The sequence below is a fragment of the Cynara cardunculus genome (genome assembly GCF_001531365.2).
Source record: "Cynara cardunculus var. scolymus isolate 2C chromosome LG 10, CcrdV1, whole genome shotgun sequence".
Lineage (NCBI taxonomy): Eukaryota > Viridiplantae > Streptophyta > Magnoliopsida > Asterales > Asteraceae > Cynara > Cynara cardunculus.
Window position 1 is genome coordinate 22113854 of NC_037537.1, and position 12197 is coordinate 22126050.

The 12197-nt window shown below is 36.2% G+C and overlaps 2 protein-coding genes across 2 annotated transcripts in view; one reads left to right on the forward strand and one right to left on the reverse strand.

The window, feature by feature from the left end:
* The first annotated feature begins 529 nt into the window (after window positions 1-529).
* LOC112519637 (inositol transporter 1-like) lies at window positions 530-7111 on the forward strand. Its single transcript, XM_025127852.1, has 5 exons — window positions 530-1025; window positions 2935-3005; window positions 3297-3632; window positions 4971-5264; window positions 6077-7111. The coding sequence occupies exons 1-5, from the start codon at window positions 887-889 to the stop codon at window positions 6698-6700; spliced, it is 1464 nt and encodes a 487-aa protein (XP_024983620.1). The 5' UTR covers window positions 530-886; the 3' UTR covers window positions 6701-7111.
* A 4180-nt stretch (window positions 7112-11291) lies between these two features.
* LOC112519182 (2-isopropylmalate synthase A-like) overlaps window positions 11292-12197 on the reverse strand; it is a 10250-nt gene continuing 9344 nt past the window's right edge. Inside the window, exon 9 of the mRNA XM_025127176.1 lies at window positions 11292-11361. Coding sequence (XP_024982944.1) covers window positions 11320-11361 — 42 coding nt within the window. The 3' untranslated portion in view covers window positions 11292-11319. The remainder of the gene's footprint in view (window positions 11362-12197) is intronic.

The window sequence follows — 12197 nt, forward strand, 5'->3', positions numbered from 1 at the left end:
CAATGGATAGATCAAAGTTTACAAGTCCTAACTAGTTTCTTTTAACAGTTAAACTAATTATTTTACATATTAAAATAGAGGTGGGTTCCGGTAAGAATGAAATTTATGGTGCGTAAGACAATAAATGATATATACATTTGGATCAATCCTAATTGAAGATCAACACTAATGAGATAAACTGATATGTACTGGATCGATTCTTGTGTCAAGTGTAATTCATAAGCTGGAGTGAGATTATAAATGATGAAAATTTTAAATTAATTTTTATGCTTCTCATTTTAATTCATATTAAAAAAACATTTATAATTTGTTGTAAAACTTATATAAATATTTAAATTTCTTTTAGGTTTTTTATATTTTCAAATACAATAATTAATTCAGGTGAGTCACCTACCTGTCATTTTAGGTTACATCCCTGTACGAAGAACTTTAAAATCAAGTTCTCCACGTCTTTTGAGCGATAAGCCATCTTCGTACCAGGGCCAAGATCGTCGGAGCACTGCCGTAGAAATAGTTTGCTACTTTTCCTAAATTTCATCCCATCAGTCCTCAAGCTTAAAATCGTTACAGAAAGGTTATTGCCTTCCACTTCCTTGCTTGAGCTCATTCGATTTCGATAATCACCCAATTCCATTTTTGGAAATTGCTCAATTGAGGTTGTTTTCGCTTGATATCTATAAGGATCTTGATAATTTCACAAACGAATCAATCGAGATCGTAAATAAATTTATCTGGGTTTCTTTGTTTGCCCACCAAGTGTTCGATCACTTGCCTGACTTGTAATCTTGATTATCAGCTGGGATGTGTTTTAGAAGGAAAACAATAGTGTTTTAGAAGGAAAACAATCTTGATTATCAGCTGGGTTGTGTTTTAGAAGGAACACAAAATGACGATAGAAACGTTTCCAAGAAGTCCAGGGTTAGATGCTGGTGTTGAGAAGAAAATAACATACTTCAGCAATAAATATGTGTTGGGTTTGACTGTAATTGCTGGAATTGGTGGTCTTCTTTTCGGATACGATACAGGTGCCTATTTTTCTTTTAATGAATATTATATATGATTTGCGTCTATATCGTGTATGTGTATGGTTTGATTTGCTTGGCAAATTATGATATATTTTATGCTTGGTTTTCTTTACTATCTAGCCAATAATTGGATGGTGTCGTTTGAACATGGAGAAGGAGCCTAAGAGAAATATGTTAATGATCTTAAAGAAATGCATTTTGTTTTAAAAAAGTAAAATTCAATACAAAAATACTAGATTTTGCTTTTTCTTCTTTAGTCAACATATAGCATATTGCGTTGAATGACCATATTCTCGTGAGCCAACATGTAACATATGTTAATTCATATATTTGTTTTTTAATATTATTAATAATAATAACACATGTATATGTGAAGCTATTAGCAAATAGCAATACATATGATCGTTTGAAGTAGAGATGCATAAAAAGAACCCAAGCGCGAAGCCCGACCCAAAAAACCGGGGTTTAGTGAGCTAGAAAGCCCGGTCAGGCCATGCCCGCCCCAAAAAAGCCTGAAAAAACCAATCAGGTTTTTTTTATCCCAAAGCCTGGTCCGAGCCTAAAAAGTTTTGGCCTTTTTTGTTTACTGAAAACGGGCTTAGAAGCCCTGTCCTAGGGCCAAAAAATCCAAGGCCTCGTGCATATGTAGACCTATTAATAGCAAATGCAATAAAATTTCCACATTGTAGAAAGATATGATTTGCAGTACAAACTCTATTTTGTTATGTGATTTTGAGGGTTGTGTAATGTAGTAACAACATCTAGCATTAACATATTTAAAGGTTTTATACGGTTATACATGCTCTGTAAAACCTTGATTTCTTAAAATAATTTATTCCAATGCGCTAGACCCACATCTTAAAATATAAAAAATTCTGTAAAGACTAATGTGACACCCTAATTGTTAAGACCTATTCTTCTTTCTGCGGAAGCTTGAACAATCAATCCTCTAATCTCACACTTCTCATTTAATTAATTAGAAGTCTGAGTTTGTGGATTTGTGGAAAAAAATTAATTTTTTTGACCTATTAGAATCAAATAGTTAACAGAGAGAGGTCATGACTAGTGGTGGACAAATGGACTGTTGGACAACCCTACACAACCAAACAAATAGCTGAAAACAAGTTAGATTTTGCTAACCAAGTGAGTGGTTCCGGGTACAAATGAAAATAACCTCTAGGAAAACTAGTCACACAAAAAAACCCAACAAGAAAAGGCATTGAAAAACTTCAGTACAATTTACAGTCAAATCACATCAAAGAAACACAAAATAGACTACGGATTTATGATATTTAGCACAGAGGGGTAAGTGATCACAGTAAACCAATATATATCTCTAAGGGTGCAATACCATATACCCTCAGAACTAAAGTTGTTTCAATAAAGACGAAGACTGGGAGAATTTGTCTATTATTTTACGTATTATGGTCATGAAGAAGTTCATTGGCTTTGCTTCAACAAGGTATGTAAGTTTTTCTATTGATATTGTAGAAACTGACATTGAGATTGAAAGAAAAAGTAAATATACAGACTTTTGCTTTCTAGGAGCATCAGGAAGGATCATGGAGCTTTTAATCAGTTAATTTTATATATTCTGAAATAAATACTACTAATATAAAATTTTCCGGGCCCCTATTTTTCTTGCGCCCTGAGCAAGTGCTCATCCCGCCCTTGCCCAGAAATGACCCTATGTGTGAAAATCTGCAATATATTTCCATTTTTTAGAATTAAAATTATAGATGACAAACATATACTGGATTGCCGTCTGCGTGTGTATCAAATGGAATTACTTGATGAGTCCACGTTTTGAAGTTAAGGCCTTCTGTGTCTTTTATTTGGAATCCTTTCTTCCCTTATGGATTTATCAACTTATAAACCATGCTCTTTTAAACGTAAAATTTTGCTTCAGGAGTTATATCAGGAGCTCTTCTATACATCCGTGATGAATTTGAGGCTGTTGATCAAAGTAGTTTCTTACAGGTACTAGTTCCATTACTAACTAATTGGTTAGTACTTTCAAACCAGCTTTACCTGTTCAATTTCCTCTCAGCATTCAATTTTGTTAATCTGTTTATTCAAATGAATTTGCTCTTAGCGGTTGTAACTGTAACAACCCGTTCCACATGGATAGAAAATAGATTTGTGAGCTCGTTATAATCTCCCAATAACTTCCACCATGGTTGTAAGTTGAATTAGAAGTTATTTGGTCAGCCTGCTGTTTCGGCATATGGACATTACAGTACAAACCCTCTTACCATCGCATATATGCAGGAGACGATTGTTAGCATGGCGTTAGTTGGTGCAATGATTGGAGCAGCAGCTGGTGGTGGGATAAATGATGCATATGGGCGTAAGCAAGCGACTCTTCTTGCTGATGTGATTTTTGCGTTGGGATCTTTTGTCATGGCTGCTGCATGGAATCCATATGTTATTATATTTGGCCGCCTCTTGGTTGGGCTGGGCGTGGGCGTAGCATCTGTTACTGCTCCAATGTATATTGCAGAAGCAGCCCCTTCAGAAATACGGGGAGGTCTTGTGAGCACCAATGTGCTCATGATAACCAGTGGACAGTTTCTTTCCTATCTCGTCAATCTTGCTTTTACAGAGGTCGGGTTTTTCTTGCTTTATCTTTAAATTATCTTCTTCATAATATGCTGCTTTTTCTTGATACAGCATAAGATAATTTAGCTTGAAATGTCTATACTTTATGACACCATTTCTACATCAATTCATCAAGGGATCGAGAATTCGGCATCTCAGGAATTTGTAGACGACCGGTCTTAAGATGTTTCCATTTAATAACTTAAAAAAGGTTAAGATCATAAACTAAACATGCCGGTGTAATTTTAGACCTTCTCTCCTAGAGTTATATTAAGGGCGAATCTTGGAGCAAACAATGCTAAGGTCATTGGTTTTTTATATTTTATTCTTGGTAACCATGTGTGTCTGGGTCAGTTTGTGCGCACTTTTTCCAGACTAATCCCATGGGACCTTGAAGATAACAGGCATTAAAATCTCCAGTGGCCTGGAGTAGACTTGAATAACGACTTATAGAGAGGAGCCGTAAGGCCTAGTCTTGATTTGCTGGTAGAGCTGGCCCTCCTCAAGGCTGAAGGTCATTGGTTGAAGCCATGGAATCAGGCTTTTTGCGAATCTGAAGGGAAATGCACTGCGCAAAGACCCCTTCCGGATCCTCAAAAGTTGGGAGCCTAAGTTCGAATCACCCGTTAGAGTAATTTATACGAAGTTGCATTGTGAACTATATGTTATCAAAAATGGGATCTAACACATCGTCAATTTTAACAAACTGCAAATTTTGTTTACTTGTTCCTTTTCTCCGGTTTTGTTGCATCATTGTCTTTCCAATTTCAGTGCATATAAGTTAATATGTTATGTACCTTGCTTTAAGGTTTTTGATTATGCAGTTTCAAGGCGGCAACTTCAAGCTCGAACTGGAGTTTGCATAATAAGTTCTCAGTACAACTCTTCTATTTCCCACTTAATGCCATTTATAGAATATCGTTTATTCTTTATTAATCCTTGCACAACTGAAAAGCTTCTGAAATTTGTATATAGCACGAGTTTCGTATAAAATTTTCTTTGCCTTAATGACTGTCGGACAATCTGCAGGGAACACTAAGTTTCTGCTCGGCCTGTTAGATGGGTCGTTCAATTGTCCCTAACCATAGAGCCATCTGATGTAACTAACGGCATACCCCATAATGGAGGTGGTTCTTCATGCATTGTTAACTCATTTTTCCCATTTTTTGATGCGTAGAACGTTCTTTCGAGCACAAACGAAGTTGGGAACCAAGGCTTTGAAGGGATTATTAGAAAGCCTTTTGTTCCCAAAGTGAATGTTTTTTGATAAATTCGGATCTTGAAGACTAGAAGTTGTGCTCCTTAAGGTTTTTGAATCTTGATATTATGTATGGTGCTGAACAGGTTCGTGGGACATGGAGATGGATGCTTGGAGTAGCTGCTGTGCCCGCTATTATCCAATTTTGTTTGATGTTGTTTCTTCCCGAATCTCCACGCTGGCTTTACATGAAGAGAAGTAGATCCGATGCCATTGTTGTGCTGTCAAAGATTTATGATCCTTTTCGGTTAGAAGAGGAGCTCGATCAGCTTTCTGCTGCTTTAGAAGAAGAACGCCAACGCAGGAATGCAATCAGTTACTGGGATGTTTTCAGAATCAAAGAGATCAGACTTGCTTTTTTAGCCGGAGCCGGTCTTCAGGTAATAAAATGGCATTGAAAATACAATTATTAGAGTTCCGTGTCACTAAACTTGGACCTATTCTCCTCGATATATGTTGGAACCTCCCTTCTCTCCTTAAGATTCAAAAATTGGCGAAACTGGTCCCTGCAGTGCTTTAGGCGACCCTGGTATGCGATCTTTACATGGCAGGATAACATCTTAGGGTAGCATTTTGTGTACCATAAGTTCATACCCATATGAAGAATTCAATCTCAAGCTCAAAAATTTAGAAGGGTGAAGGTAGCCGGTTTGTAGTTCGTATTCTATATAGTGAGCGACCCTAGCATTTTCCTCTGTTATGCCTTTCTTTGATCACTTGTTTCATACAATCCTCTTAAGCACGTCAACCATTTTTTCTTGTGTTTTCTCTGTTATATCAACCTATAATGGAATGATAAAAACACGTTTAGTGGGTTTTTTAGCCACATAAATGGGGATTACGTAAGGGATTCGATCATAAAATATATCACGAATTTGACATTTATCAAAGGTCTTTTTTGGAGAGAATTTTTTTGGTTCCACATATTCTCACATGGTATCAGAGCCAAGTGTACCACTCTAGGCACTCGACACTCTAGGGGAAATCTGTACTCGTCTAGCCCCCTCTCGAGACACTCTTAGACAGTCTGTGTCCATCTAGTATTCGTTGGAGGGCGTATGTTAGAGTCACACATCGGCTAGACTTGAACCTGTTCTCCTCAATATATGTTGGAACCTCCTTTCGCACCTCAAAGGCTCTTTTGGAAAGTAATTTAATGGGATGTTTTGCGTAACATTTTCTTGATATGCAGGCATTTCAACAATTCACTGGCATCAACACGGTCATGTACTACAGTCCTACCATAGTTCAGATGGCCGGTTTTAGGTCGAACCAATTAGCCCTTCTACTCTCCCTCATAGTTGCATTAATGAATGCAGCCGGCACCATCGTCGGAATCTACCTCATTGACCATTTTGGCCGCCGGAAGTTGGCCCTCAGCAGCCTCTCAGGTGTGATCCTATCCTTGATTCTCCTCTCAGTGGCATTTTACCTCGAATCATTTGGTTGGCTTGCTGTTTTGGGGTTAGCTCTTTACATCTCTTTCTTTGCCCCTGGGATGGGCCCGGTTCCATGGACCGTGAACTCGGAGATATATCCGGAATCATACAGAGGGATATGTGCAGGAATGTCTGCTACTGTCAATTGGGTATCAAACTTGGTGGTGGCTCAGAGCTTTCTCTCCGTGGCTGAAGCTGTTGGGACTAGTTCGACGTTCTTGATACTGGCGGCCATTGGTGTTGCCGCATTCGGGTTTGTGTTTTTGTTCGTACCGGAGACGAAGGGGTTGAGTTTTGAGGAAGTTGAAAGAATATGGAAGGAGAGAGCTTCAGGGAGTAGTATTCATTCTGAATCTCTTCTTGAAAATGGAGACTAGTTTTCAAGAAAAAAACGCAACTTTGGCAGGAAGTTCCATATACAGAGGTAAACTTTTTCGTCCATCTTATCGTTATACTCTAGAATCTATTTCCGGGATATACCGGTTTGTTGTGTAGACGAATAATCGTGTAAGAATAGGAGTTAAGGTGAGAGGCATAAGAAGGGATCCGGACCCTTAGATCACTTTTAATCCTACCCCATCCCATGAATTGCTTGAGAATTGACCCGGTGCATCTCAAACGTTTTAATCTACAATTAAGATTGATCAAAGGGTGAAGATCCATTCTTACTTTTCTCATCATAAGTTCTATTCTCACCGAAACCCAAGCCTCTCTGTGTGTGTATATATATATAAAATGTGTAAAACATGTACTTTGCGGATACATTTAATATTCAAAAATACATTATAAAGTGTGTTCTATTGTATTCATGGGAGTGGGTACTGCTTGTTTTCACAACATTCATTGCTGAAAATGATCTCTCGGTTGTCGTGGTAGAAATAAGGAGAGTAAGTAATAGACTTATTAGTCAATAAATAAGATCAAAAGTGGTTTCTGTTCTAGTTCTTACCAACCATTGACACAATTCTGCAATAGATGTCAATTGCTTATAACCTGTATGTTGAACGACATCAGTAGCACTAATGTTGAAGTTGTATTTTAAGAATTGTTTTCTCATGATCACTGAAATCTTCAGGATAGAACTTCTCTGCTAGTTGTCGTACATCAAGACTTCTAAAAGTCTCATACGTATTTTTGGGATCTAGAGTTTGGCTTTTTTGTACGCCTCTAAATGATTTGCTTTTTTCATGCATTAAGAAAATTTGGTAATCGTGCATATTTTCTTTGTGTTGTATAAAATGCGTCTAATTGGTATAGTTTAGAGTGGTAGGTACAGATCAGACTTCACGCTCCCTAAGCCTGGGATTTTTTGGGTCGGACTTCAGCCCAAATAAAAGTTGACCAGCCAATCCTTGTCATGGCTCCACTTAGAGATAGTCAAAAACCGGTCCCGGGACAGATCAGGTCAGTCCCAACTGGTCCTAATATTTCTCATAACCGGCCATAACCGGTCCCGCTCCTGCTCGAAAAAGTTGGGCACAATCAAGCTTTATTGTAACCGGTTATGGGCCGTCGGTTTCGGTCCCGGTCATTAAACAATAATTTTTTTAATGATATATATTTTTTATACATTATAAAATTTGTAATTGGGTTACTCAAATACACTTTAAAAATACATTATAGTCTTTGGGTCTTGATTTAAGACCCAGTTTATAACTACCACCGATTCAGTCGGGTTTAGTTCGTTTTGTCTAATGTATTTTGTAACAATTTTTAATATTTAACCACAAGGGTGGTGCCTGATTGGTTTGAGTTTGGGTTTCAAAGGTGAAAATGCCTGGAGGTCTCAGGTTCAAATCTGAGGAGAAATAAAAATCCTCTTGTGGTCACGAAGGTTCAAATGCGGTGACTCTGTGCTACCTACAAAGCAAGTGGTCGTCCTGGGATTAGTCGGCTTGCATAGTGAATTGGATATCCAAGTTAATTAAAAAAATAATTTTTAATATTCTACTATTAATTATTTGCGTGTATTAACATATTTATAATTAAATTTTTTTTTGTAACATTTATCTAATGGGGAATTATTTAAAAGTTATGATTTTAATTCTATATTGCAATTTCGAACACATAGAATGAGTAAATCCAAATAAATTTTAAATAAAATAAAAATAAAAATAAAAATAAAATAAAAATGAAAAGGAAAAGAAAACAAAAAGGTTAGAATCCGAGGAGGACCAATTCAGACCGATTAGGACCGTCAAATCCAAATCTATCTTAGATTTTGAACGTCAAGATTGTTTATAACTGAGACTGGTTGGGGAATCACTGAGAATGACAAATCTGGATTTGTCTTGAATTTTGAATGCTGGGATCCGTCTTTAATTGAATCAAGCTTACCTCTAGTTCAATGAAGTTCATGTGTATCTTGTGGCCATGGAGGTTCACCTACGATGACTCCAAGCCATTCATGGTCGTCATAGGGATTAGTCAGTGTGTATAAGCTAACCCGGAAACCGGTTACCGAAAAAATCTAGCGAAAAGAAACAAAGGACGGGAAAGTATAAAAGAATGAATAGAATAGAAAACCCAAAACAAATAAAACAAGGGTTTGCTGCAACAAAATCTATTTTCAGACGTAAATGCATAATTAAGTAAACGTTTATAACTTTACATCAAATATTTTTATATTACCTTATTCTGATTCTTTCATTGAACATTATAATAATTACTTTCAGAACGCACATTCAAACTAGTGATGGCCAAATCGGCCCAGCCCGGGACCGGCAAAGGACCGGTTATGAGACCGAAAACTAGGACCGGTTGGGGTTTTTGGAAGTTACGTGGGACCAGGACCGACCCGAAAATTCAAATAATTTTATAAATAAATGTATTTTTAAATAATTTTATAATGTATTTTTATAAGACAATGTAATTTTAATTATATTAAAACACATTTTTAAAGTGTATTTGAGTGACCCAATTGTAGATTTTATAATGTATTAAAAATATATATCATTAAAAAAATAAAAATAAAATCTTATTTTTTAATGCCGAGACCGGGACTGGCGGCCCATAACCGGTTATGAAGTACCTTGACCGGACCACCATTTTCGACCGGGACCGGTTACGCCAGGACCGATTATGACCAATTATGAGAAAGTTTGAGACCGATTAGGCCCGACACGGGACCGGTTTTTAGCCATTACTAATTCAAACACACCTCAACCAAAGACATAATCTATTTTTCGAAATAAAAAATATTTATGAAAGGCAATTTGAAACAAATAGTAACGTGGTGGAAGATATTGAATTTTATACCAATAATGAGACAAAATAATAACCATAACATAAACATAGAATAAAAAGTTGAGTGTAAAATAAAGTTGACGCCATTTTATGGTGTAATTCATGTTTCACACTCGTGAGCGACTTTAACTGTCCCTCTGCTGCGACTCAACAACGTCTCACACCAAACCATAACCTCACGTCGTAGTTCTTGTATTGTAGCCTCTTAGTTTTTTGGGAAAAATGGGTTTTATGCCCATTTTGAAAGGAAAAGCAAAGTTGTTAGAACAAAAATCGGCAACATGTAAACGGGTTTGTGGAGTTGGTGGGTTATTTTTCACACCCTTATTCTTATAAAAGGAACCGCAAAGCAAGTATACGATATGGTCTAATGTCGTCTTTTCTAAGTAATAAAGTGGTAAAAACCAGTTATCGTCCACGGAGATCATAGTAAAGGCTTAATAAGGTCCAATGAAAGAAATGATTTCAGATGATGAAATTGAAGACTTCAGTTGGATCTGAGTTAACAATAATGATATAACAGAATATAAAAGGGTAGCATGAGTATAATGAGACTTGTGGTGAAATGTAACCAAAAATTCCAGCAGACAATGTTGTAGGAATGCTACAGCATGCAGTAGGCCATAACTAGTTTCACCATCTATTTTGAAGGCATTCCTCTCGAACTTCCACCATTGCAATATATTATAGCTTTCAACTCATATATCTATGTGGTATTCGGACCAGAGATAGTGACGAAATAGTGTCTTCAAAATATATAGCTAAACAAAATCTTTTTGTTAAAAATCACTTTTTTGAGCCGATTCTCATATCATATTAGATTAAAATATGATAATGGTGCTATTTATCAACTTATTTCACACAATTGCAATTGATATTAATTATACGTTTTCTTACGCATGGGAGTTGAAATCATCACAACTGTATATAATCAACAAGATTCAATAAATACGAGACTTTTTATTCTTACTGCAAACCAATTATTATTCCTCTATATCTGATAGCATAATATGAATTTAACTATAAATGATATCGGACAATTTAATAAAAAAAATGCCAAGTACAATGGCTCTTTTTACTACTACATGTTGAAATGAAGGGTGATAGGCCCCTAAGACAATCGTTATTGGCAGTTTTGCAACAGTGTATTACGATGTCTTAAATTGTTACTAATCCGTTGACAATTGACGATGGATTACTGACAATTCTCATATCCAATATAGTCCTTTGATAAACCGTCTCAATTTTTTTGGTTTGTATATATGTTTGTTGATGTTCAGTCGCAGTAATCCATCGGTTAACAACCGTCGGTGATAACCATCAATGATACCTGATTTTCTAGTAGTGCACGATTCTATTTTTATTAACATTAAACTAATGCAATCTAAACAACATTTTATTTATACAATAAGTTATTATTTCATAGATACGGACCATGCGACATACAAATTAAATGATTTGTTATGCTCGGCACAAAGCCTACAACGGATCATCTTGATCGAGGAACTCGTTTCAAATTACAAGCACACTTGACTAGAAAATTGAATTGTACATGTTGGCATCACTCAAAAACCTTAATTATTACAAACCAACTTATTCTGAAGTAAATACAGAGATACAGTTTTAACCCCTACCCTTTGAATGCTTTATTACGCTTCCATTGTAATACTCAGTTTGCAACACTTGACATCCTTGTGTTCCAATCAACGCCAACAAATGCGTGCGAGCAATATGGTTTGGTACCCATATTTCAGTTTAATACCAACGCTATTACGTCATCATCGGTAACAACCTGGGACACGAATGAGACAATTAGTGGATACAATATTCTTGCATAGATGTACCAATTTAGCACATATATTAGGATACATATGGGGAGTTCACGTGAGACCAGCCAGTTTCAGTGAAACCTATGATACCACAAAATAACATTGAAACTTTAAGCAAAACAGATTCAATATTTTTTGTACCTTTACAGTGTTTTGTTGTGAAGTTTCAGTGTTATTTATGTGGTCTCGGATCTCATAGAAAGAGTTTGATCTCACATGATCTCAAGTATTTATGTATATATATAACTCACATTCAACATTAGTTGACGGCTATCACTACCTCAAAATACCACTTAGGCAACAAATGAAAAATGTTGCCTAAGAGGRGTTTATATGTTGCGTAAGGCTTAGGCAACAAACTCGTGTTGCCTAAGCAGTGTTGCCTTCTCAATGTTGCATAAGAACCAAGGCAACATATGCAAACAGAATATGTTGCCTAAGCGGCCTTCTTAGGCAACACGCAAAAGGTTATGTTGCCTAAGTAAAAAACATATGTTGCATAAGGTATCAGCTTAGACAACATACTCTATCTTCATATGTTGCCTTAGATATCAGCTTAGACAACATACTCTATTTAAATATGTTGCCTTAGATATGAGCTTAGACAACATACTCTATTTAGATATGTTGCCTTTAAACTGTAATTAACATAATATAATATTTCTTTTAGACAACATTTATATTATTAATTATTGCCTAAGATTTTTGTGTACCATGATGCGGTTTTTTTCTTGCACACTTTCTACAATGAATCTCAAACAAGCAAACAAACAATCAAATATTTTATACAAACAACCAA

Coding starts and splice junctions, on each gene's coding strand:
- LOC112519637 (XM_025127852.1), top strand. CDS start 887: ATGACGATAGAAACGTTTCCAAGAAGTCCAGGGTTAGATGCTGGTGTT. Junction 3,006..3,296: donor ATCAAAGTAGTTTCTTACAG/GTACTAGTTCCA, acceptor GCATATATGCAG/GAGACGATTGTTAGCATGGC. Junction 5,265..6,076: donor TAGCCGGAGCCGGTCTTCAG/GTAATAAAATGG, acceptor CTTGATATGCAG/GCATTTCAACAATTCACTGG.